Here is a 24,437-nt window from a genome sequence, read left to right as displayed (position 1 = left end):
GTGCTTGGGATCACCATGAATTGGGAGCTGACTCAACAGCAGCTAACAACAACAATAACAGAAGGGTGTGATACTAATCCTCAGCCCAGCCTTATCTCTTAAGATGAATGAGATGCCATAATAATAATCAAACTTCAGTTTATTCACAGTGACTGCAGATGGAGCAGAGAAAATTATGAACAAATTTTAAAAAGGCAGGTAATCTGAATAAGTTTCCACTTAGCCATGGGGTATAACCAGGCACTCATGTGTTCCATCTTGGCCTGGTCTGACTCTCCCTGGCTGATCTTTCCAACCAGCTGCTGAGATCGGTCCTCTTACGTCACTGTAGATAAGTGGCTCGTGAATAATCAAAATTATATTGTTTATAATCTTACATTGTTACTCTTTTTCCTTGCGCTTTGGGGATCATTGGATCACCTAACGTTTGTGAAACATTGGGCATGCTAGTAAAACTTTTCTGTGCCTCAGTTTCCTTATCTATAAAATGGGGACAGTGATGCACATGCTGTCCACATTAGACATCACTACTATGTTGGTTCCCTGCACCCCGTGAAGGCACATGATTTCAATGCAGGAAGGAAACAAATCAGTCCTCAGACCACACTGCTGTGCCCCCTGAAGGGGAGAGACTGAGGGAGACAGGCGAGGGGGTAGGGGTGGGGGTGGGGGGTGGGATGGCGGGAAGGAAAGTAAGAAAAGAAGGAATCTCAATAAGCCCCTTAGACTGTGACAATGAGGCCAAGTGAGCCTTTATGAGAACCACATTTGAGTCCTGGAATAAAAAATAAGAGCAGCATACTTTAAAAATTATTTATGATTTTAAGCACGTGAAAGGCGTATCATGTACCCAGGGAGGGCATAATTGGGAACAGCTGGCTAACATGTGTCTCACCATTTCTGGAGATGTTCATAATTCTCTGATGTTCAAGAATAACAGTAATAATGATGCCATTTATTGTATTGGTAATAATAAAGAGGAGAGGGGTGCTTTTCCTAGATCCTGTGGAGTAAAGGGAACCCAGACTGCTGGGTATTTGTGGGGGCTGAGAGGAGAGCTCTAGCTCATTATTTTCCAAGTGGCAGATCATGGAGCCCCACCAAAGGATCGAATCCTGGATGAGGAGTCAGGAAACCTGGATTCCAGACCTGATTTTACCACTGACTGTAGAAATTTCCTTATCTCACAGAGTCTCAGTTTTCTCATCTATAAAATAGAAATGCTAATATACCTGGTAGGAGCTCTGGTAGCATAGTGCCTAAGACACTTGACTGCTAACCAGAAGGCTGGCAGTTCAAACCCACCAGCCACTCCTCTGAAGGAAGGTTGGGCAATCTACTTCCGTAGTGATACTGCCTTGGCAACCCAAGAAGGGGTCGCTATGAGTCAGGTCCTATTTGACGGCACATAACAACAACAACAACAATATACCTGGTAGGTGGCAATGGTGGTTCAGTGGTAGGACTTTTTCTTCCATGAAGGAGACCTGAGTTTGATTACCAGACAGCCACCACCTGTCTGTCAGCGGAGGCTTTTGTGTTGCTGTCCTGGTGAATAGGTTTCACTGAAGCTTCTAGACTAAGAGAGACTAGGAATAAAGGCCTGGTGATCTATTTCCAAAAACCAACCAGTGTAAACTCTGTGGATCACAATGGTCTGATCCCATTGTTAATGAGTTGCCATGAGTCAGGGACCAACTTGATAACAACTAAAAACAACGACAATACTATCTGGTAGGCCCATGTGGACTCCAGATGAAATAATGCCTGCAGAAGTGCTAGATACATTGTAAAGCATTCTGTAAGGGTAGTGGTCACTATCATCTTTGTACTTCTCCAGGACTTGGCACAATGAACCACCAAGCTCAGAGTCTGGCCTGTAGAAGGTGCCTAGAAATATTTGTGCCATGAATGAATGCTTTTTTTCTCATTAAATATTTAAAGCCATAGAGTGTTACACTTGGACAATGCCTTAAAAGCCATTTAGTCATTTACGATTTGCTAGGTGGGTCTGGAACAGTATTCAGTCTAAGACTAATTATCCCTCTCTACTTAGTCAAGACATTCTTGATTACTTTATCAAGTGTCTTGTGAATTATATGATTTTCCAGTCTGGCTGGTGGGAATAGGTGCTATTTCCAATCCTTTCAAATGGTTCTTTCTCTAGTTTCTGGTAGTTTCTTCACACACAAGCTGCTAAGTATTCAGGAGGGAACTTCTGCAGATCTCTGGGGTTCTGTGAAGTTCACTCCTCTCAGTACTCTGTCCTGTGAACTCTAACTGCCGTGGTCTCTCCAGACCTTCAGCTCTGTCCTCAGCTCAGGGGGTCTACCAGGCTCTCCTTTCCCCCTTCCTGCACAGTGGTTTGGAACCTCTCTAGAGGAAGTAAGTTGAGGCAATTGTAGGACTTAGTCCCTCAGGGATCACTGTTTTGAAACCCTTGTTTCAGGTATTTTGTCTGGGTGTTTTGGTTGTTTCATGTGGGAGGGTAAATCTTGTTCCAGTTACTTAATCATAATGGAAAGTAGTGGTTCTCCATCTTTAGCAATGAAGAAACTGAGAGGGGAAGTGATTTGTTCTTCAAAGTCACACAACATATTCCTATTAACAAGGACCAGGGCCTTTCTTTCAGTAAACATTATTGTGTTCCTACCATGTGTTGGGAACTCTGGTAGCATAGTGGCTAAGGCACTTGACTGCTAACCAGAAGGCTGGCAGTTCAAACCCACCAGCCAGCCACTCCTCAGAAGGAAGATGAGGCAATCTACTTCTGTAGTGATACTGCCTCAAAAATGCAAGGAGGGGTCACTATGAGTTGGGTCTGACTCAACGGCACATAACAACAACAACAACACCATGTGTTAGACCCTGTGGCTGTGGAGGTGAACAGGATGTTGTCCCTGCTTCCCAGAAGTGCACACACAGTCGATGGGGAGACAGATAAGTAAGCCAAGACTTACAGAAGAGTATGATAGATTTTATGATATGGATATTCATTCACAGGGTACTCAGGAAGTGCCACAGGAAAGTAATGGACAAATAATATTTCCTGGGAAAGTTGACACTTGAGACTAGTGGTGAAGAAGAGGTAGGAGGTATCTAGGTGAAAAAGAAGGGGAAAGTTTCAGAAGCAGGTATACCAAAAAACCAAACCTATTGCCATCGAGTTGATTCCAGCTCATAGTGACCCTATACATGTGCAAAGGCATGGAAGGAAGTAGGATAGGAAGCAGATCCTTTGCCTTGCAAGCCTAGTGCCTATGGTATTATACCACAGGCCCACTCACATGTGTTTTCTTTGTGGAACATTCCTACACACCCCCACAGAATTTCTGAAGTCTGGGACTCCTTATGGGAAATCTCTTTCCAATGTTATGTCTGTCATGGTGTTTCAGCCTGAGGATCTTCATGTAGGGTCTTGTTTGGGGTTATGGAACCTGATGTTATCATGAGATTTCTAGCGGGACTTTGGTTTTCCATAACTTTCACATTTTTCCTGATGGTAGCTGAAGGAGATTGTTGTTGTTGTTGTTATGAGCCGTCAAGTTGGACCTGACTCATAGTGACCCCTCCTTGGGTTTCTGAGGCAGTATCACTATGGAAGTAGATTGCCCAACCTTCTTTCTGAGGAGTGGCTGGTGGGTTTGAACTGCCAGCCTTCTGGTTAGCAGTCAAATGCCTTAAGCACTATGCTACCACAGCTCCCTTGATGGAGATTACTGTCAGTGATTTAGAGACTCTCCTGTCAACAGTCAAAATTCACCCTAGTCCCATTCCTGGTGCCTCTAAAAACATACCATGGGAGCCCACTCGTTTTAGAATAGTCTCTAAGTGAAATTTTCCAGATCCATTACCAACATGGGACTCAGGAGCTGCCTGGAGGTTCTTAGCTAGTCTTCCATCAGGGCAAGGCCTGACAATTGCAGGATTATAAATCTACATCTATTGAATACAGGCATTGCTGGGCCTCACCAATGCTGGGCTCCTCAGGACCTTTGTAGTTGATGGGGTCAGGAGAAGAAGGCTTTCAGCCAGATAGAGGCTTTTAGACCTTTGATTTCAACCTATTTTCTGTCCACTAAACCTGTTATTTTACAGCTGTTTCTGATCCCAATCAGGGCTCCTCCACAGGTGGCAAATGTTTTCATCAATGCTTGTTCCCCAGAAAATTATCATTCATTCATTCATTTGGAACATTTTGGACATTATTCTAACTTCATGGAGATTATGAGAAGAATGGGAATTCCAGAACATTTGATTGTACTCACGAGGAACCCGTGTATAGACCAGCAGGCTGTTATTCAAACAGAACAAGGGGGCACTGCATGGTTTAAAATCAAGAAGGGAGTGCATCAGGTTGTATTCTTTCACCATACTTATTCAATCTGTATTCTGAGCAAATAATCCAAGAAGCTGGACTATATGAAAAAGAACATGGCATCAGGATTAGAGGAAGACTCATTAACAACTTGTGATATGTAGATGATAAAGCTTTGCTTGCTGAAAGTAAGGATAACTTGAAGCACTTACTGATGAAGATTGAAGACTACACTCTGCAGTATGGATTACACCTCAATATAAAGAAAACAAAAATATGCACAACTGGACCAATAAGCAGCATCACAATAAATGGAGAAAAGATTGAAGTTGTCAAAGATTTCATATTACTTGGTTCTATGATCCATGCCAATGGAAGCAGCAATCAGGACATCAGATGATGTGTACATTGGGCAAATCTGCTGCAAAGGACCTCTTTCAAATGCTGAAGAGCAAAGATGTCTCCTTGAAGGCTAAGGTGCACCTGACCCAAGCCATTGGTATTTTCAATCACCTCATATGCATGTGAGAGCTGGACAATGAATAAGGAAGACCGGAGAAGAGTCAATACTTTGGGTTGTGGTGTTAGTGAAGAATACTAAAAGTACCATGGATTGCTAAAATAACTAATAAATCTGTCCTGGAAGAAGTGCAGCCGAATACTCCTTGGAAGCAAGAATGGATAGAATTCATCTCACCTACTTTGGTCATGCTGTCAGAAGGGACAATTCCCTGGAGAAGGATATTATGTTTTGTAAAGTAGAGGGTCAAAGGAAAAGGGGAAGGCCCTCAACAGGATGATTTGACACAGTGGCTACAACATAAGGTTAGCATTAACATACTTCTAGAGCCAGGCACATAGTAAAACCAAAAAACAAACAAAAAAACCCAAACCCAAATGCCTCTGAGTCGATTCTGACTCATAGTAAACCTATACGACAAAGTAGAACTGCTTCTTAGAGTTTCCAAAGCTGTAAATCTTTATGGAAGTAGAGTGCCACATCTTTCTCCCACAGAGTGGCTGGTGAATTTTAACCACTGAACTTTTGGTTAGCAGTTGAACACTTTAACCCCTATATCACCTAGTAAATGCTTAATAACTGATACTACTAGAAATAACAAAGTCCTTGTTTTGGAAACCTAAGTTCTTCTTCTTATACCACCTCATTCAATTATCTTCTTGATTCACAACGTTGGTTTTGTCATCATCCAGACCGTTTCCTGTCTTCCCATTGCCTTGTATAGCAGGATCTTCATGCCTGGTCTTAGTCTCCTTTTTGCCATACCTACTACTCTCCTCACTTATAACACTGTGCTCCAAAGAAACCAGACCATTTAACATCTTAAACGCAGCCTGAACTTGTTTCCCTTTTTGTTAGCCTGGGATTTCTTTGTGTCTGTTGAAGCCTTATTCAGTGAAAGTATGTGTGAAGCAATGGTAAGAGAAAAAAGTAGCCTACGAAATAGTATATATAGTATGTTCAAAACAAGATAAAACATGCATAAAAAAATAAAATAAATGTTCTTCACTAGAGAAATGACTAAACATATTAGGATCCATATCTACTATGTAGTACTATGGATCCATTAATGTTGCTTTATATGAACTGACCTGGAAAGATATCTATGATATACTGCTAAGTGAAAAAAAATCAAATTATATAACAAAATCACAGTTAAGTTTAGAAAGTAATTGAGTTATATACTATGGAAAGAGTTGGGATCAGATATGCTCCAAACTGTTAATAGAGGTTTCCTCTGGAGAGGAAAGTGGGATTGGGTTGGAAGTAAGAGAATAAGCTTAAGTTAATGTACTTACATGGTTTTGGTTTGTTAGTCAACCAGAACTGTGTTACTTTTGTAATTAGAATGCATAGAAAAATGATTAGAAGAAATTAGTAAGTTGGCCATGTTTCAGTTATTATTTTGGTGAGCCTTTTTTCCTGTCCTACTTATTATTTTATTAAAGAACAAAGTGACAACAAAAAAAGTTACCCTTTCTTTACAGCCCAACTGACTTACTAGTCCTTCTATGAAACTGTGTTCTTCATTTGTAGCTGAATGTGCTATCTTCTTTCTTTGAACTCTCAAAGAATTTTGTATACCTTTTGTGTCTTTTATCTCAGTGTATAATAGTTCTATATATATCTTAGGAACTCTGGTAGAGTAGTGTTGTGTTAGACTGGGTTCTCTAGAGAAACACAAAAACCAGCAAAGTGTATATATATATATATATTTATATATATATATATAGAGAAATTTATCTTAGGAAAATGGCTCACAAGCATATAGAAGCCGACAAGTCCAAGCCAACAAGTCCAAGTCTCTGGAGGAGATGGGCTGGCGGCTGCTTTAGCTTCCGTAAGCGTAGGGGGCCGAGAGATTCAAGGCTGGCAGGCAGTACACTGGTTGTTGACTCCAACAAAAGACGAATCCAAGATCTCCAGGCTGAGCGGTGGGCTGCTCACTCACAGAAGTCTGTAGTCCGCACACCAGGGTTCCAATCCCTCAAAGAATTTGGCTCTTCCCAAGATGTCCCTGGATATCTTGGAAGCAGGCCACACCCCTAGGGAAACTCCCCTTGGGCAGACTGGCCACTCAGAACACAGTCATCTGATCCCATCATGGGAACAACCACACAGAACTGGGGTCCAGCCAAGTTGACACACAGCTCCAACTATCACAAGTGTCTAAGGCATTTGACTGCTAATCGAAGGCTGGTAGTTCAAACCCACTAGCCTCAGAAAGAAGGTTGGGTAATCTATTTCTGTAGTGATACTGTCTCGGAAACCCAAGGAGGGGTTGCTATGAGTTGGATATGACTCTGCGACAGTGGATTTGGTTTTGGTTGGTGTACATATCTTATTACTCCTCTAGATTTAAGCAACTTACAGATATCATGATAGAGACAAAAAAGGGCTTTTGAATAAGAAGATCTGGATGTTGGCTCTTTTTCTGGTATTACTGCAGCTTGGCAGACTGCCCCAAACTTGTTGTTGTTGTTGTTATGTGCCGTCGAGTCAGACCTGACTCATAGCTACCCCTCCTTGGGTTTCCGAGGCAGTGCCACTACGGAAGTAGATTGCCCTATCTTCCTTCCGAGGAGTGGCTGGTGGGTTTGAACTGCCAGCCTTCTGGTCAAGCCCCAAACTTAGTAGCTTAAAATAGCAACCATTTTATTTTATTTCATGATTTATTGGTTAAGAATTTGAGCAGAGCTGGGTCAGATGACTTTTCTGCTCTACATGGCACTGAGTAGGATCTCTTTGCGATATTTAGCTTGTAGATGAGAAAAGTCTAAGAAGGCTTCACTCAGTGCTTGACAGTTGACAGGCAGCTTGAAGGCTGAGGTCAGCTAAGCCCTTTTCTCTCTCTGAGTATTTTTAGGAGCTCTTCATGAACTCAGAGCTCCAAGATACCAAGGCAGAATCTGTGCCCATTCTATTAAAGGCTAGGCCTGAGACTGGCACAGTTTCACTTCCACTGTACTATATTGGTCAAGCTCACCCACATTCAAGGGGAGGGGACAGAAGTGCCATCACTTGAGGGAATTTGTGTTAAAAAATATGTGCTCTTCTTCAATCCACTGCAGCTTTGCTATTACAGAATCAAACTCCATGCCTCAATAAACAATGATTGTCTTGATGCTAATTCTGTGCCTAACCCAGGGACCACCATAGTAACTGGAGTTGATATTTATTCATGACAACCTCATGTGTATTAGAGTAGACCTGTGCTCCATAGGGTTTTCATTGGCTGAAATTTTGGAAGTAGATCACCACACCATTTTTCTGACACACATCCGGATGGACTTACACTTCTGAGTGGACTTGAACCTCTTGATTAGAAGCTGTCTTAGTTCTCTAGTGCTGCTATAACAGAAATACCACAAGTAGATGGCTTTAACAAACAGGAATTTATTTTCTCACAGTTTAGGAGACTAGACGTCTGAATTCAGGGTGCTGGCTCTAGGGAAAGCCTTTCTCTGCCAGTTCTGAAGGAAGGTTCTTGTCTCTTTGAGTGTCTGCTCCTGGGTGATCTTCATGTAGCCTGGTATCTCTGTTCCTCTATCTCTGCTAGCTAGCTTGCTTGTTTAATCTCTTTTATATCTCAAAAGAGATTAACTCAAGACAAATGTCACACTAATCCTTGCTTCATTAACATAACAAAGACAATTTATTCCCAAATGGGATTATAATTAAGGCATAAAGTTTAAGAATTACAACACATATATTTTTAGGGACACAATTCTAACCATAAAATTCCACCCTTTGGCATCCAAAAATTTAGTGCCTAAGGCACTTGACTGCTAATCAGAAAGAAGGCTGGCAGTTCAAACCCACCAGCCACTCCTTGGAAGGAAGGTTGGGCAATCTACTTCCGTAGTAATACTGCTTCGGAAACCCAAGGAGGGGTCGCTGTGTGTTGGTCTGACTTGACTCGATGGCACATAACAACAGCAACAACAAAAACCCACGTGCAAAACACATTTACCCTGTCAGATTATCTCCAAAGTCTTAAATAAACTCCAAGTCCAAAATTTCATCTTCTAAATCAACTAAATTGAGTATAGATGAGTTTAGTCGTGTTCCATCCTGGGGCAAAATTCCTTGTCGTCTGTGAAATTTAGATTACAAATTATCTTTTTCCAAAGTACAATGGTGGAATAGGTACAAGGTAGATGGGAGAAATTGGAAGGAAAGAAGGGATAACAGTCACCAAGTAAGTGAAAAACCCAGCAGAACAATTTAGATTAGCTCTTGACATTTGAAAATAATCCTTTCTTCTCTGAGACCATATAGGCAGTGGTCTTGCCTTCCAGATTCTGGGTATTGGCCAGGTTTTTTGGAATCTGAATGGAAGCCTCTTAGCCCTGGGCTTCAACTGAAACTTCGAGGCCCACTGGGATGGCAACTCTGCTCCCTTGGATTTGGGCAACCCCATTCTGCTAGTCTGTGTGAGTGATGAACCTACCCCTTTGGCCCCAGCAAGCCTCATTCTTCTGCCTCTTGGGGCAGCTGAGGGAGCATTCTCTTGGCCAAACTGAATGGAAACCCTATACTTGAATTGAGTTGGTGAAGATCAGACTCTTGGAAACCTAGGAGGCCATGGCTCTACCTTTTGACACCCCAAAGGGTGTCATCCCACCCTTTGAGACTGAGGCAGCTCTATTTCCTGTGCTCTTTCAAACAGTTCTGCTGATCTGTGAGCTGCTCCAGGGATGGTGCTTTTCTTTTCTTAGGGGACAACAGATGTAGCTCCTTTGGCCTGTTTCCTGCCTGTAGAATTCCAAGAGGCAGGTAGCACTTGCTCCTTTGCTTCTTTCTCTGTTCCCTTCAGTCTAAGCTGATGGGTTTTCTGCTGTAGTAGTTGGTTACATCCATCAGTCACAGGCTTAATCTCTTTATTAAAAGCTTGCGTAGCCACATTCTTGCTGAAAATTCTAGGGTACATGTCCTTAGTTATACAAAAGAATTTCTAAACCTTTAAGTTTTGCTTTCATTTTGCAGAGTTCATTTTTAAGTTCGTCTCTTTCCTCTTGAATTTTACTATAAGTGGCTATAATTTACTATAATCAGCCAGATTTCCTAGTTCATCACTTACAAGTTCTACCTTCCACCAAACATTTGCATCCAATTCAGATAAGTTCTTTGCTTCTACCTAAAAAGCATTGCCCTTCCTCCATTGTGCAATCACATGTTCATCATTTTCTTTTAAAGCCTCACCAGAAGCATATTTAACTTCACATTTCTACCAGTATTCTATTGCTGGTGCCATATGTATTCTCAAAGGTGATAGAGACTGTCTCCATAGTTCTTTTACTTCCCTCTGAGCCCTCACTAGAATTGCCTTCAACATCCATAATTCTACCAACAGTCTCTTCAAGGCAATCTAGGTTTTACTATTACCAAAAAAAACAAAAAACCAAACCGACTGCTGTTGAGTTGTTTCCGATTCATAGTGACCCCTCCTTGGGTTTCCAAGGTGGTATTTCTACAGAAGTAGATTGCCCAATCTTCCTTCTAAGGAGTGCCTGGTGGGTTTGAACCACCAGCCTTCTGGTTAGCAGTCAAACACTTTAGGCACTATGCCACCAGAGGTACCTTAAAACTCTTCCAGCCTCTATCCGTTACCCAATTCCAAAACCACTTTCATCTTTCAGATGTTTGTTAGAGCCATACCTCCCCTTCTCAATACCAAATTCTCTCTTAGTTATCTAGTGCTGCTATAACAGAAATATCACAAGTGGATGGCTTTAACAGCAGATATTTATTTTTTCACAGTTTAGGAGGCTAGAAGTCTGAATTCAGGGTGCCCGCTCTAGGGGAAAGCTTTCTCTCTCTATAGGCTCTGGAGGAAGGTCCGTGTCTCTTTCAGCATCTGCTCCTGGATAATCTTATGTGGCTTGGCATCTTTCTAATCTCTTTTTTATCTCAAAAAAAGTTAACTCAAGATGCACCTTACACTAATCTTTGCCTCATTAGCGTAACAAAGACAGCAGCCAAATGTGTTAACCATTTGCACCACCCAAGGACTCCTTACCTAAGACAAATGCTCACTAAATATTTAATATTTTGAAAGTAAACTCATTAAAATTCAGATATTTTCCTGAGAGAAACAACCAGGAAAGTGATGCTCGATGTACATACAGCATGGTGGAGTTGTAGAGTACAGGCTTTGGATTTGGTTGACATGAGTTAAATCCAAGTTTTGGCACCCAGTTACCCTCTGTGTGACCTCTCTTGACTCCTTCACCTTTTTTAAGCCTTAAATTCCTATAATGGAGTCATGATATTATGCACCTATCTGGGTTGCTGTGAGCATTAGAGATAATGTGTAAAACTTCTGGCATAGTAATAGACACATAGTAGGCCTTTAGTTTCTCTTAAGATGATGTAACAAAGTCATATAGAAAGTTTGGATTCTTTGCTTGTTTCTCTTCAATGGTCACATCCATTAGCACAAATAATTGAGAGGGGCTTCACAGCCCACATTCTAGTGAAAACAAAGAGGGAAAGGGAAGGACCCTACCTCTTGTTTCTTCCAGTCTTCTTTCCCCAGAGTGTCCCTTTCTAAAGGCTCTGTGCCCCTTGCAGCTTGGGTTGTGAAGTCATTTTTTTTTTCTCTGAGTGTTGAATGTGACCTGCTTTTCAGACCTGTGGCTTTGACTTTCATAGATGTATGAGATCAAAGCAGATGGGAGCATTGCAAAGAAGTTCAACGAGGTTCTGCAGAAGCTGAGCTCACCCCTACAGCCCAGAGTCCCAGAGCACAGCAACAATAGGATGAAAAACCTCTCCTACCCATTCTCCAGGGAGAAAATGTACCTGTGAGTATTGAATCTGCTGGGGTAGGGACATGAAAGAGGATGGGAAGAAGAAAACAGGAACACCATTCAGTGCTTCAGTCCTGGGGCTCCTGAAGTGAGTTTCCTGATGTCTGGGAGAGGGAAGGGGAAACTTGCTCATGGTGAAATATTCTCTGTGTTTGCTTGGTGATTCCCATCTCCTCTGGGAGTTTATCCAGTACCTTGTGGGAAAACCTGTAATTTTGACTATTTTACAAATGGTAGTTGGAGAACCAGGGAGTAGCCAACCATAAACTTTGGGACTTTCTAAGAAAATCTTCTGTGGGATAGCATTCTGCCCAGTTTCCAGTCTAAAGGGTTCTAACATTGTATGATTAACCAGAGAGAAGGTGGATGAAGATTCTGTGTTTCTGTATTCCCAGCTGCCTATTGATGCAAACCCTCCCATCCCTCTGTTCCCAGGGCACAGGGAATACAAGCTCTTTACAAGGAAGAGCCATTTGGGAAGTGTTTGGACAAGGGAGCCATGATTGCAAATTTGGGAACTACAGAGACTGGGCATTAATCTGCTTGAGGACCTAATTAGAAAATAAGTAACTGTCATGAGTGATAAGAGAATTGGGAGAGACAGGGAAAGGACAGGACATGGAGAGGTAGAGAGGGTATAGGATAAGTTCCTTTAGGAGATGGCATTCATGGAGTAGTGTTTCTGCTGTTTACTAGAGAATATCTTCTACCTAGCTTTACTGTGTTAGATAATAATTCTATACACACACACACACACACACACACACACACACACACACACATATATATATATATATAGTTATTCCTTTTGCCTGTAGTCCCTCTGTGAAGCCCTACACCTTCAGACCTTGTGAGGTGGCCAGCCAAATATTATTATCCCTCTCTTGTAGAGAGGAAACCAACATCCAGGGTCTGGCATGAGATTGCATGTTGATCTCTGGTTTGCTGTCTTTTCTGCCACTCTGTGCTTCTTCCCTACCCTGGGCCTTCATACATGTCAGTGCTGGTATCTGAGCTACCACCTCTCACATATATCCATTCATATAGCTTCTACTGCCCTTTAGTCCCAGCTCATAAAAACCTTACTTCGGAAGAATCTTTTCTTCTTCCCAAACCACAAGTATGCTCTTCATCCTCTGAGTATTCACTGCAATGATCTTCATGTTCTACTCTGCATTAGTTGCTTGAAGATACACACACCCTAGTGACTGGTGGCTCCTGGGCAACTGGGAGAACGTTTTATTCATCTGTGTACCCTCCAGCACCGTGACCTAAGCACAGTCACTTTTTTTTCTTTTTTAAGTAAAAGATCAATGTATGAAGTTTAGGGCAGTCATAGATCTTGCATAATTAGGAGTATTGTATCTAATTAATGTAACAACATTAAACAAAAATTTGGAAAAAAAACCCACCCTGGAACTCATTTTGCTTTTCCTGTCTTTGTCCATGCATGTGCATCTTTGTTGTTGTTTTGCATGTTTTCAGTTTTAATACTTAACATGACAATAAAATATTTCTCTAAATGTTTTTAAAGTTTTCATAATTATAATTAACAAGGGTTGCATATTAACCTATTGTATTTTGCATTTTGGAAATGCATCATATCTCCGTAACCTTTATTACAAATAATTTTGTAATGAACATTTTTATTTATGTAACTTTTTCCATCTGTTGAATTTCTTCCCAGTGATAAATTTCTGTGGTAAATTCCCAAAATTATTGGGTCAAACAGTGTAAGCATTTTGAATGTGTGTATATCTTATGAATCTTGCTATGTTGGTTTCTAAAGCTTTGTACCAATTTAAGCAATCATCAGTGGTATTTGTGTGAGATTCACCAGAACTTTACCAGCATTGGGTATTATCATTTTTATGATGCAGTTTTTGAATAAAAGTCCAGATTCAGTAGCTAAAATTTCTCCCCAGAGACCTAGGGGTAAGGGTAATCTTGTTTGTCATCTCAAGGCTTTGCCTACTTTCATTCTTAGTTTGTTTGGTGGTTAGTACAGGATTTTTTTTTTTTTTTCGAGGCATTCTCTTTAAAGTGTAATGAACAAGTTCTTATGAAATTAAAAATTGGATGAAACTCTAGGGACATTACCCATTGCATTTTCTTTCATTCTTTGGTGGTTAGTACAGAATTTTTTTTTTTTGTTTGTTTGTTTGTTTGAGGCATTCTCTTTAAAGTGTAATGAACAAGTTCTTATGAAACTAAAATTTGGATGAAACTCGAGGGACATTTAGCCATTGCATTTTCTTCTTCTTTTTTTTAATTTATTCTCCTCATCCCTAACCTTCAAAAGCATGTATAAAAGTTCTTATGATTCCATAGATAATTGGATAGCTAATTGCCTTTTGAGATTGTTCCATCTTGAAACAGGATTTTTCAAAAGAGCTCTAACCTTTCTTCACCACTATAAGGAACTCTAAGACATGTTTTTGATGTCATGGAAACACTCTTTCTTGGTCTTTTGGGCTCCAGATACAAGGATTCTTGGTTTGCTGTGGGCATAGGGTGATAGTGATCTCGGAACAAGGGTAATGAAAGGGGTTTATCATCTGCTTTTTTGGTGTCTCCAGGTACAACATCCAGGATAAGGATACCTTCTTTGATAACGCCACCCGTAGCCGCATTGTAAGTAAACAGGTATGGTGGGCTAAGAACGGGGGTAGGGGAAAGACTGAGCACCCAGTTTGGTAAGGTATTCTCTCGGCCCTTTTTGTTACCTCCCATCACTATTTGCTTGGAGTTGCCTAGCAACTGAGAGGTGTATCCAATAGCCTGCTTGAGCAAGCCATGTGCCCTCATTCAGCAGTAGAGGGGAGTAGCTTCTCTTTATGGCTTGTCCACTAAAGCCCCTTCTTAGAATCCCAAATACAGGGAATGTCAGAGCTGGTGGGAACTTTAAACCCAACAGGTAACCTCCCTTGGTTTATAGTTGAGGACACTGAGGCTCTGAGAAGCAATGAATGGAAATTATTCATATAGATTGTTAGTGTCCAAATGAGGACTATAACCAGTTCTGCTGATTGCTAGGCCACTAGGATCCTTTATGTATTTTTTTTTCTTTCACCCCTAAAGAAGCCATGTGCATTTCTGTCATAGAGAGTGCACCAAACCAAACCAAGTGCTAAAGGTCACTAATTTGTCCAAAAATAAAAAAGGCCAATTCATTCAACAGAAATTCAAAATTAATAATTGTAGTCTTTCTCCAAAATCTTAACTAATGACTTCAAACTTTTGAATTTTGTGCCTCTGTGGCCCCAGCCTGGGCAGTAGGGTGTCTCCTTTCCTGGATCAGTTTGTTTTCTACCATCCTACAGATCTTTCCTCCTATGGGTGGAGGAGAGAAAGAAAGGCCCAAGGAATGTTAGAAATTTACTCATGTCCTCAGTGAAAAGCATAGGGGAGTGTTTCCATTACCTTCTAGGAAAGAGCTTAAATTTTAATTAGGGTTTGATAACTAGAAGGATTTCCAAGCAAAGAAGGGTGATAAGAAGGATAATTAAGAAGTGACATGTGACTAAAGGAAGCTATAGAATATTTCCTGTTGTTGTTGTTGTTATTTGCCGTTGAGTCGGCCCCGACTCATAGCGACCCCTCCTTGGGTTTCCGAGGCAGTATCACTACGGAAGTAGGATTGCCCAACCTTCCTTTTGAGGAGTGGCTGGTGGGTTTGAACCGCCAGCCTTCTGGTTTGCTGTCAAGTGCCTTAGGCATTATGCTACCAGAGCTCCTAGAACATTTCCTAGGCACATGGAAAATATGGCTTTGATTGTTTGCTTGCAGGATAGACAAAAACATATCCCAGGTTCCTTAACTTAGCATTTTAGGAAGGTTTAAAATACACATATGATCTATTTTCTCTTCCTGTCGGGGGGAAAAAAAGCATAAACTTCCCATTTTCTTGATTGATGCTATTATAAGCCATTTACATTTTGCCATGGCTTGGGTCCCACGTCTGTGGGGGAGTTAGAGGGTGTTGTAGAGATTAACCAATAATTGCAAAATGCTTGTAAAATAATACAATGCCATATAAATGCTGTTTCTAATTATTATTGCTGTTGAATTACTCCACTGTATTATAAGCAGAATTAAACACTCCTGGGCCCCATTCTGCAGGAAGTTATTTATTCACCACTCCCTCTAGGACTGTGGCTGGTATACGGAAGTGTGAATGATGATGGAGTAACACATCTTCTCTCATTCAGCTCTTCTGGAAGTGTCTTCCTTTCACTTGTGCCCCCTTTTCCAGCCTACCCCACGCTGTGTGTTTTGCCCTGGGGTCTGCTCTGCCCTGGGCTTTTGTCTGAGGACCTTGCCTACATCTATAAATATCCTCCCTCTTGATGGTGTAATGTTAGCACTTGACTGCTAACCAGAAGACTGGCAGTTCAAACCCACCAGCCACTCCTCGGAAGGAAGATTGGGTGATCTACTTCCGTAGTGATACCGCCTTGGAAACCCAAGGAGGGGTCGCTATGAGTTGGAGATGACTCAATGGCATATAACAACAACAACAACATTATGCCCCCTGCTTTGTGGGTGTCTGACTAGCCCCACTGCTTATGCAGAGCAGATCTCCTGGTGCAGAATGTAAAGCTCCTTGGGACCCCACCAGGAGGTCACTAGTTGGCCTGCAGGTTTGCACTAACTCACCTATGACCCTACTGCCTCTGTAAGGAGTGCTCTTAGTATCCCTAATTCCCATGAAAACCCATGAGGTGGAGTGAAGGAATGGGATTTTGGAAGCCTCTTTATGCTGTGAACCTGTAGGCATGCCATAGTCACTGGGCCTACCTTGTGCCTAGTACTGTGTTCCAAGCCATGAAGTCTCAGAGGAACTGTGTGACATGCTCTGACTAGGGAGGCAAGATTAGGACTGAGGAAAAAAAAGAAATAATAATACCAAAAACCAACATATAGGTAGGTGTTCCAGTTGCAATACACTGTCATGTGCATTGCCTATTGGTTCTTCAAAGTAGCTTTATGCCAGCTCTATTAGAGATGAGGGAATGGTCCCCGGGAGAGTTTGTCCTGCTAGGAATCAGGATAAGTACCTAGCTTTGTGTTACTCCACATCTTAGGCTTTCCCCAGCATGTTGCATGACTCTCCCATCAGCAGGAATCAGGCTGGTGGAGAGGGCATGCCTCCTCCTAGCCCTTTCCCAAACACCTTGCTGAGATTATTTCTCTACATGGAAGGCGGGCAATTTTCCCTACCCCGACTGAGGCACTTCCACCCTAGCCCTCAAGAGGGCTATGTGGATCTGGAACAGCATTTTCCTAACCTCCTGTAACTGCAGTCAATTTATAGTCTTTTATTTATTTATTTTCCAGGGTGCGGTGAAGGGGGAGAATGTGTAAGAGGGGATTAAATTCTTTGTTTCCTCACAGTACTCAAGTTTGAATGGGTTTGACATGTAGCACATGAGCTTGGCACATGCTTGGCTTCCCCCTCACTCAAAATGGGTCCAGACGCCTCACTTCCACAGCCTGCCGCCTCACAGGCTGTGGTGACGCACAGTGGTCAAGGCATTCACAGCTCTGCTGTCATCCCATTTTAGGTGCACGAGATTCTGAAGCGTACGGCCTGTTCCCGAGCAAACAACACGATGGGTAAGGACCCCTTTCCCCAACCACAGGTCGAGTGCTGATGGACTGCCAAAGGGGCCAGGGCTGTCCTTTTTTTATAGCTCACTTGGTGGGCAGCAAGGAACAAAACAAACACCTCACACGTGGAGGCTGCTTTAGCTTAGGCTGAGAAAGGCTCCCTTGTGTCTTCCAAGAGCAGAGGACACTTCATTCCTGGATGTGTGTGTTTGGCTGCTCCCCAGGCTGCTGTAACTTCTTTATAACTTCATCCCAGTTCTCCTGCCTTTTCTCTCACTTCCTCCAGCCACCTATATACCTGTCACACCACCCTGATAATTCAGCAGCATCTCTCCTGAGAATCTCTAAAAGTTTTTAATAGTTGCCTAAATCATGGTGAATTTTTTGGTACTTTTTTTTAAAAAAAGGAAGGTACCTTGTTGTTGTTGTTGTTATGTGCCGTCGAGTCGGCCCCAACTCATAGTGACCCCTCTTTGGGTTTCCGAGGCAGTATCACTACAGAAGCAGGATTGCCAGACCTTCCTTCCGAGGAGTGGCTGGTGGGTTTGAACCGCCAGTCTTCTGGTTAGCAGTCAAGTGCCTTAGGCACTATGCTACGAGAGCTCCCTTAGAGGTCCTTTAGTGCAACCCCTCCACTTTATGTGTGAAGGAACTGACACCCAGAGTGGGTAGAATGGCTTGTCTGAGCTTACACAGTGAGAGTGAGTCTGAATGTATCTCTTCTATGTTCAGAATTCTTGCCACCATATCTGGTTGTATCTCTTTGCCTTGTGGTTTGTTTTTAAAATATGAAGATATTTTCTTTTGAAGAAGGAACCTCAGCATTTGAGAGCTTGCAGTATAGGGCAGACAGTCTGGATGCTGACAGGTTGTACAGAAAATATATATGATGGCGGAGGTGAACGTGTGAGACTTTTATTTGGAAACACATGCCAGAACTTACCCATACAAACAGTTGTTCTTTCCACAGTAATCATTCTGGCAGATTGAACTCTCATTCCAAAGGTGCTACCGTCATTCAAAATGGGTTTTGAAAACTTTGAAGGGACTGCCTTCCAAATATAGTCTTTCAGTCATATTCTGTGGTGGCAAATCTTTGGATTCTGAGGGAAGCATGGTGTTGAAAAGAGTCCAAAGTCATTTAGAGTCAAGTCTAGTGAATCCAGTAGGCAGTCAAGCTGAAGAATAATAACAATGATGATAAAGTAACAGCTACTATTTGAGAATTTATTGTGGGGTTCATAAGCTGCCTTAGCACCAAGGGAAGAGTAATAAAGAAGGAATTGGAACAGGTTTTATACAGTGATAGTATTTTTAGAATATTTTATAACCTCTCAAAGGGGCAATTATGTAGGACTGTGTTGTAGGAGTCCTGGTGGTGCAGTGGTCAAAGCACTAAGTTGCTAATTGAAAGGTTGTGGCTTGAACCCACCAGCTGCAAGATGAAGTAGTCTGCTTCCATAAATATGTATAGCCTTGGAAACCTGATGGGGCAGTTCTACTCTGTCCTGTAGGGTCACTATGAATCAGAATTGACTTGATGGCAGTGGGTTTTGGTTTTGGTTATGTTTGTTTTGATGGATTCATTTTGCCAAAAACATTTCAATTTTAAAAAATAAAATCTTTCAAATTATGTAATTTTTCTAGAGCATGGTGCTAATGAGGCAAGAGCATGAGTGAGTAGGGCAATTTGCCCAGCTCAGTTCTGTAGAACAGACTGAAGCCCTCACTTGGAGCAGCCATTTTGCCCATGGACAGCCAAGAATTGATAATTATGAACTTTCCCATATCACTTTGGATTTAACACTTGGAGCTCATTGGTGACCTCAGTGAGAACAGTTTTGAAGAGTGTTGTGGAAGTCTTCAGTGGAGATTGGTTTGCAGTGGGTTGATAAATGAAGGATGAATGAGTAGAGAGACTACAGGTTTAGGCAATATTTTCAAGAGATGTGGCTATGCATAGGATGAAAGAGGGAGCAGTAGCTGTAGGTAGACTTATGGTCAAATGGTTCTGCTTGTTTAGTTCTTTTTTAAGGGTCAGAATAACTTGAAACCTTAGACAATACAATCTTTGTAGAACCCTGACTTTTAGTCAGAGAATGATTTGTAGCCCAATAATTTATGGGAGCTCTGGTGGTGTAGTGCTTAAGGCTTTTGACTGCTAACCTGAAGGCTGGCAGTTCAAACCCACCAGCCACTCCTCGGAAGGAAGATTGAGCAATCTACTTTTGTAGCAACCCAAGGAGGGGCTCCAACCTTCATTTAACCTCCTTCTTCTTCTGAATGAAGGTTGGAGAGAATGTTGGAAGTTAAGGAAGAGGGGGCTGAGAAACAGTGATGAAATGTGGAAACTAAGAAGTCATCAATGACATCGGAAATAGCATTTCTGGTGAAATTCAGGAGCTCTGGTGGTGTAGTGCCTAAGGCATTGGATTGCTAACCAGAAGGCTGGCGGTTCAAACCCACCAGCCTCTTCTAGGAAGGAAGATTGGGCAAACTACATACATAGAGATACTGCCTCAGAAACCCAAGGAGGGGTTTGCTATGAGTCGGATTTGACTTGACAGCAGTGAGTGGAGTTGAGTTGTCTGTTGATACCACTGATACTGTTTTCTTTCTATCTCATGGGCCACACTTCTTTAGATCCTCTTCCTTCCCCCCCATTTTAGATGTTGTCTTTTCCAAGTTTGACCTCTTTTCTCATTACCTCGATATGGATGTCTTGCCAAGTGTCTATTTTTATTCCTTGTTCTCTCACTAATTCTAACCCAGTATATGCATTTCCAACTACTGATGGACACCTCCACTTGGATGTTCACCAGCACCTCAAAATCATTATGACATTCACTTCTCTCTCTCTCAGCTGCTTCTCTTCCTGTTAATGGGACCACAATCTTCTCTCTTTTCTCTCATGCTATTCCCTTTGTCTGAATGTTGTACCTATGTCCTTCTCCCAGTCTCACCCATCTCTATCCCCAGACTAAACATCACTTTCCTACAGATTTGCCTTAATTCTTTCTCCTTGGAATGCTCTAACTCATTCTGTTCCTTGCTGATTATCTATACCCGTGACTTAGAATCCCAAGACAGTTCTTGATCTAAGTCTCAATCATCTTTGTATGCCCAAATGCATCTAGCTGTCTGCTTTGCACATTCTACTCAGTTAGTTTTGTTCAGCAAGTTTATTTAAAAAGGCCCAGCTGGTAGTCCACCTCTGTTGTTGATGATTTCTTGACTTTGTGTGTGTCCATGGACAAATGATTTAGTTTCTCCTCAACTCAGTTTCCTCTTATGTAAAATGGTAATGAGAATATTGAGTTTTTCTACAGACTAAATGGGATGCTGTTAGTTTATTTTGTAAACTGGAAAGTCCTGTAAAAACATGTTATTACTTTTTCGTGTATGTGTTTGTGAAAAACAGTCTCTAGATTGTCTACAGCTTACTAGAGACCATCTACATTAATTCTGAAAGTTTTTTTCTTTGAGGAATTGAGTTTTATATGATGTATCAAAATCAAATAATCATAAGGATTTTGTTGTTATTCTTTAATGTTGTTGTTGTTATGTGCCGTCGAGTCAGACCCGACTCATAGTGACTCCTCCTTGGGTTTCCGAGGCAGTATTACTATGGAAGTAGATTGCCCCATCTTCCTTCTGAGGAGTGGCTGGTGGGTTTGAACCACTAGCCTTCCATAGTGCCTTAGCCACTATGCTACCAGAGCTCTCTATTCTTTAATAGTTTTCAAAAATTTTCTTTCCTTTTGCAAAAAAATTGAGTGCTTGCTACGTCTCAAACAGTGTTTTAGAATCCAACAGATGCCAAGATGCATTTCACCTAGTTTCTACCCTTGAGGAGCTGATAGTTTAGCCACGTAGACTACAGATAATTTTGAGATAATGTGGTAGATGCTATAATAGAGATGTACAGAGTATAATGGGAGCACAGAGGAGGTAGCAACTAATACCTATGTATGTGTCTGTGTATCAACATAAATTAACTAATACTAGTTTCATAGCTCCCAGGGAAAGTAAGTGTTTTAGTTATTGTGGTAATTATGTTTGTGTGTCAACTTTGCTAGGCCTGGTTGAGTGGTTGGGCAGTTGGTGGTAGTTATTCCCCATGATGAGACTGGCAATCAACTCCATGGTGGGATCTAGCACAAGCAGCTGAGTAGCTGCCTTTGGGATGTGGTCTGCTTCCTGTATATGAGGAGAGGTCTTGGGAATGGTCTCTAGCCTATGGCACACTTGGACCCTGCATGTAGCCGGGTCATTGCTCAGCAGCCTGCTATGCTCTGCCAACCTTGGGACTTACAATGAACTTAAGTTAATGGCCTGCTCTGTGGTTTGGTAACATCGGTACTGTGCTTTTTACTAGTCAACCTTGGGCTGGTCAGCCTCAGCAGCCAACAGCTGTCTGAGTGAAGAAATGCCTCTAGCTCCAGTGGGCTGGAAGCAGGAGGCAGAACTGGACCCCAAGGTTGAGGGGCTTTCACCTAGCCCCTAGAGCCTGGCACTTTGAACTTGGACTTAAAGCCTCCAAATTGTAAGAATAAACTCCTGTTTGTTAAGGCTATTCCACTTGTGATATATATTTCTTTTCAGAGTGGCACTAGGTAATCAGAACAGTTACCTAGTGCTGCTATAACAGAAACACCACAAGTGGATGACTTTAACAAATAGAAATTTATTCTCTCACAGTTTAGGGGGCTAGAAGCCTGAGTCTGGGGTGTCAGCTCTACAGGAAGGCTTTCTCTCTGTGTCAGCTTGGGGGGGGGGGCAAGTCTTTGTCTCCTTTCAACATCTGTAGGCCTGGAATTCCTTGGAGATCTCCAAGTGTCTTGACATCAATCTTCCTCTCGGTCTAGGAGATTCTCAGGCTCCAGGGCTCAAAGGATGTGCTCTGCTTCCTGTTTTTCTTCCTTGGTGTTACTGAGGTCCCTCATTCTCTGTTTGCTTCTCTCTCCTTTTGTATCTTGTAGGATAAAAGGTGATTGAGGCCATAACCCAAGGAAACTTCTCTTACATAAGATCAGGGCTGTGACTAGAGTAAAGATGTTGCATTTCACACTAATTCTCTTATAAGTGATTGGCTGATTATTTTAGATCACATTATGAGGGATGATTACATCATTACATAATTGCCAAACCATTGAAAATCATGGCCTACAAGTTGACACATATTTTTTCTTTTTTGGGATGTGATTTAATCCATGACAGTAGATATGTTAGAAATTGTCATATCCAATTACTAATGGATACAGAGGGAATAGATGACTTGTTCAGGGTCACATACTGAGTCAGTGATAGAATTGGATCTAGCACTAGGGTCCCCTGGCTCCAGCCCTATTCTCAGTACCTTCAGGATACCATTCAGGTGGAGTTTGGTTGGGCCTTTAAAGTCTGTTGACCCCAAACTTTAAATCCTTGTTGCAAAGGACACATAACTGAACTTTTTGCTTCTCTGAAAGTTAGTTTTCAGGTGGTGTGACTTCTGCCTAGGAAAATCAAGTACTTTGTAAGCTCTTTAGCTAATTTACTATCTTATCTAGAAAAGCAAGAAGAATAGAAGAATGAATGAAAAGCTTAACACTGTGAGGACTCAAAGATAATACTGACCTTTGAATCATAGGGTAAATTTTGGTTTTATTACCCTTCCTGCTGGATTTAGAAAGATGGAGGGGAAGCATGAATGGCCAGAATTGGCCAGAATTGGCCTAGATTCCTCTGGAAGTTTATTGCCTCATAAAGAGAGAATAAAGGAGACCAGAACTGTGCTTCGAACTGTTAGTATTTTCATTGATCCTTGAAATTTCATTGATACTTCAAATTACTTTATAACTACCTTTTATATGGTTACTAGTTTTGTGACCAACTTACAAAGCTTTGTTCCCTTTCCCATTTTACCCAAGTATAAAATTAGAAGATAAAAAAGACAATAAAGATAATAATAATTCAAAACATCCCCATTCATCTAATTTTACCACTTTCTTCTGTGTAGACAATACATTTTTGTTGAATGCTTACTTTTGTAAGGCATTAAGCTATATACAAGTGGCATGTATTAATTTATTTATATCCTTGTTTTGTTCCACAAAAATTCTGAGGTGGTTTACAAGAAAAACAATAAAACAACATGCTATAAATAATAAATTAAAAAATAAGAACCAGGAAAAACACAAATTAAAATAGAATGTCAAAAGCAAGAGAGAAAAAATAGAATGCAAATATTCAAACCATAAGTTCCCTAAATTGCAGTAGTTGGGCTGAAAATTTACCCTTGAACCAAAGTGAAAGGGGAATATGACAATAGTGTCTACAGCAATATATTTTTTTTTAGTGTAGAAATCTTTCTAAAATCTATTACACAATTTCTTGCTCTTTATATAGAACATACAAATATATCAATGCATACGTAACCTTTTCTGTATAATTCAGGGTCATCATCAAACCTAAGATTTTGTATGTTTCCTCAAGGATTATTATAGTATTATTAGGATTGTTTACCCTACATATTTTGATTTCTTGAATTCTTGACTCTGGTAACCCTCCTCCTCTCCTGAATTTTGCTGCCAGTTTTGCTTTGCTTTGCTGTTTAGAAGACAGAAAAACATGCTCAGTGGAATTTTGGGTAAAGAGAGAGTGAAATGAATTGAATGACAGTCTGAAGGATTTTGTTGTAGATAAAGTACAGGCAATTGGAGGGCAGGTTTTATAGCTTTTCTTTGTTCTGGGTTCTCTGTTATAGCTGAGACAATCAGATAAGAGATCTCTATTCAATAAGGTATTAGTGAACCAAAATAATGAGGACCCCTTGCATGTATGTAGCTCTGTGTTTTTCAAGGCACTTTCACACTCATTATCTCATGTGAGCCTTTAAACTACCATGCAAATTATATTCAACAGATTTTAACCTAATTTCATAACAGAGAGCTTAACTGGCTTTCCCAAGATTACAGTGAATCGGTGGCACAGCAAGATTTAGAACCCAGGTTTCTTGACTTTTCTTCAGTGTTCTTTAAATTAACCAGGAAGAAGTAATTAGAGAAGGATTCCCAGAGGAGGTGGAAAGTAATATTCAGAGGAACTCCAGTGGTGTAGTGGTTAAAACATTAGGCTGCTAACCAAAAGGTTGTCGGTTCAACCCCACCAGCCCCTCTGTGGGAGAAAG

The 24,437-nt window shown here is 41.3% G+C and overlaps 1 protein-coding gene across 1 annotated transcript in view; it reads left to right on the top strand.

Annotated features, from left to right (window-relative positions):
• Nucleotides 1–24,437, top strand: part of ANO2 (anoctamin 2) — a 556,059-nt gene that overhangs the window by 167,380 nt on the left and 364,242 nt on the right. The window contains exons 4-6 of the mRNA XM_007937086.1: nucleotides 11,496–11,647; nucleotides 14,233–14,287; nucleotides 17,221–17,272. Coding sequence (XP_007935277.1) covers nucleotides 11,496–11,647; nucleotides 14,233–14,287; nucleotides 17,221–17,272 — 259 coding nt within the window. The remainder of the gene's footprint in view (nucleotides 1–11,495; nucleotides 11,648–14,232; nucleotides 14,288–17,220; nucleotides 17,273–24,437) is intronic.

This window comes from Orycteropus afer, unplaced genomic scaffold (assembly GCF_000298275.1).
Source record: "Orycteropus afer afer isolate SDZICR_OR568_19922 unplaced genomic scaffold, OryAfe1.0 scaffold00040, whole genome shotgun sequence".
NCBI classification, from domain to species: Eukaryota; Metazoa; Chordata; class Mammalia; order Tubulidentata; family Orycteropodidae; genus Orycteropus; species Orycteropus afer.
Note: the sequence above shows the minus strand (reverse complement) of the source record. Positions and strands in the feature narration are given on the sequence as shown.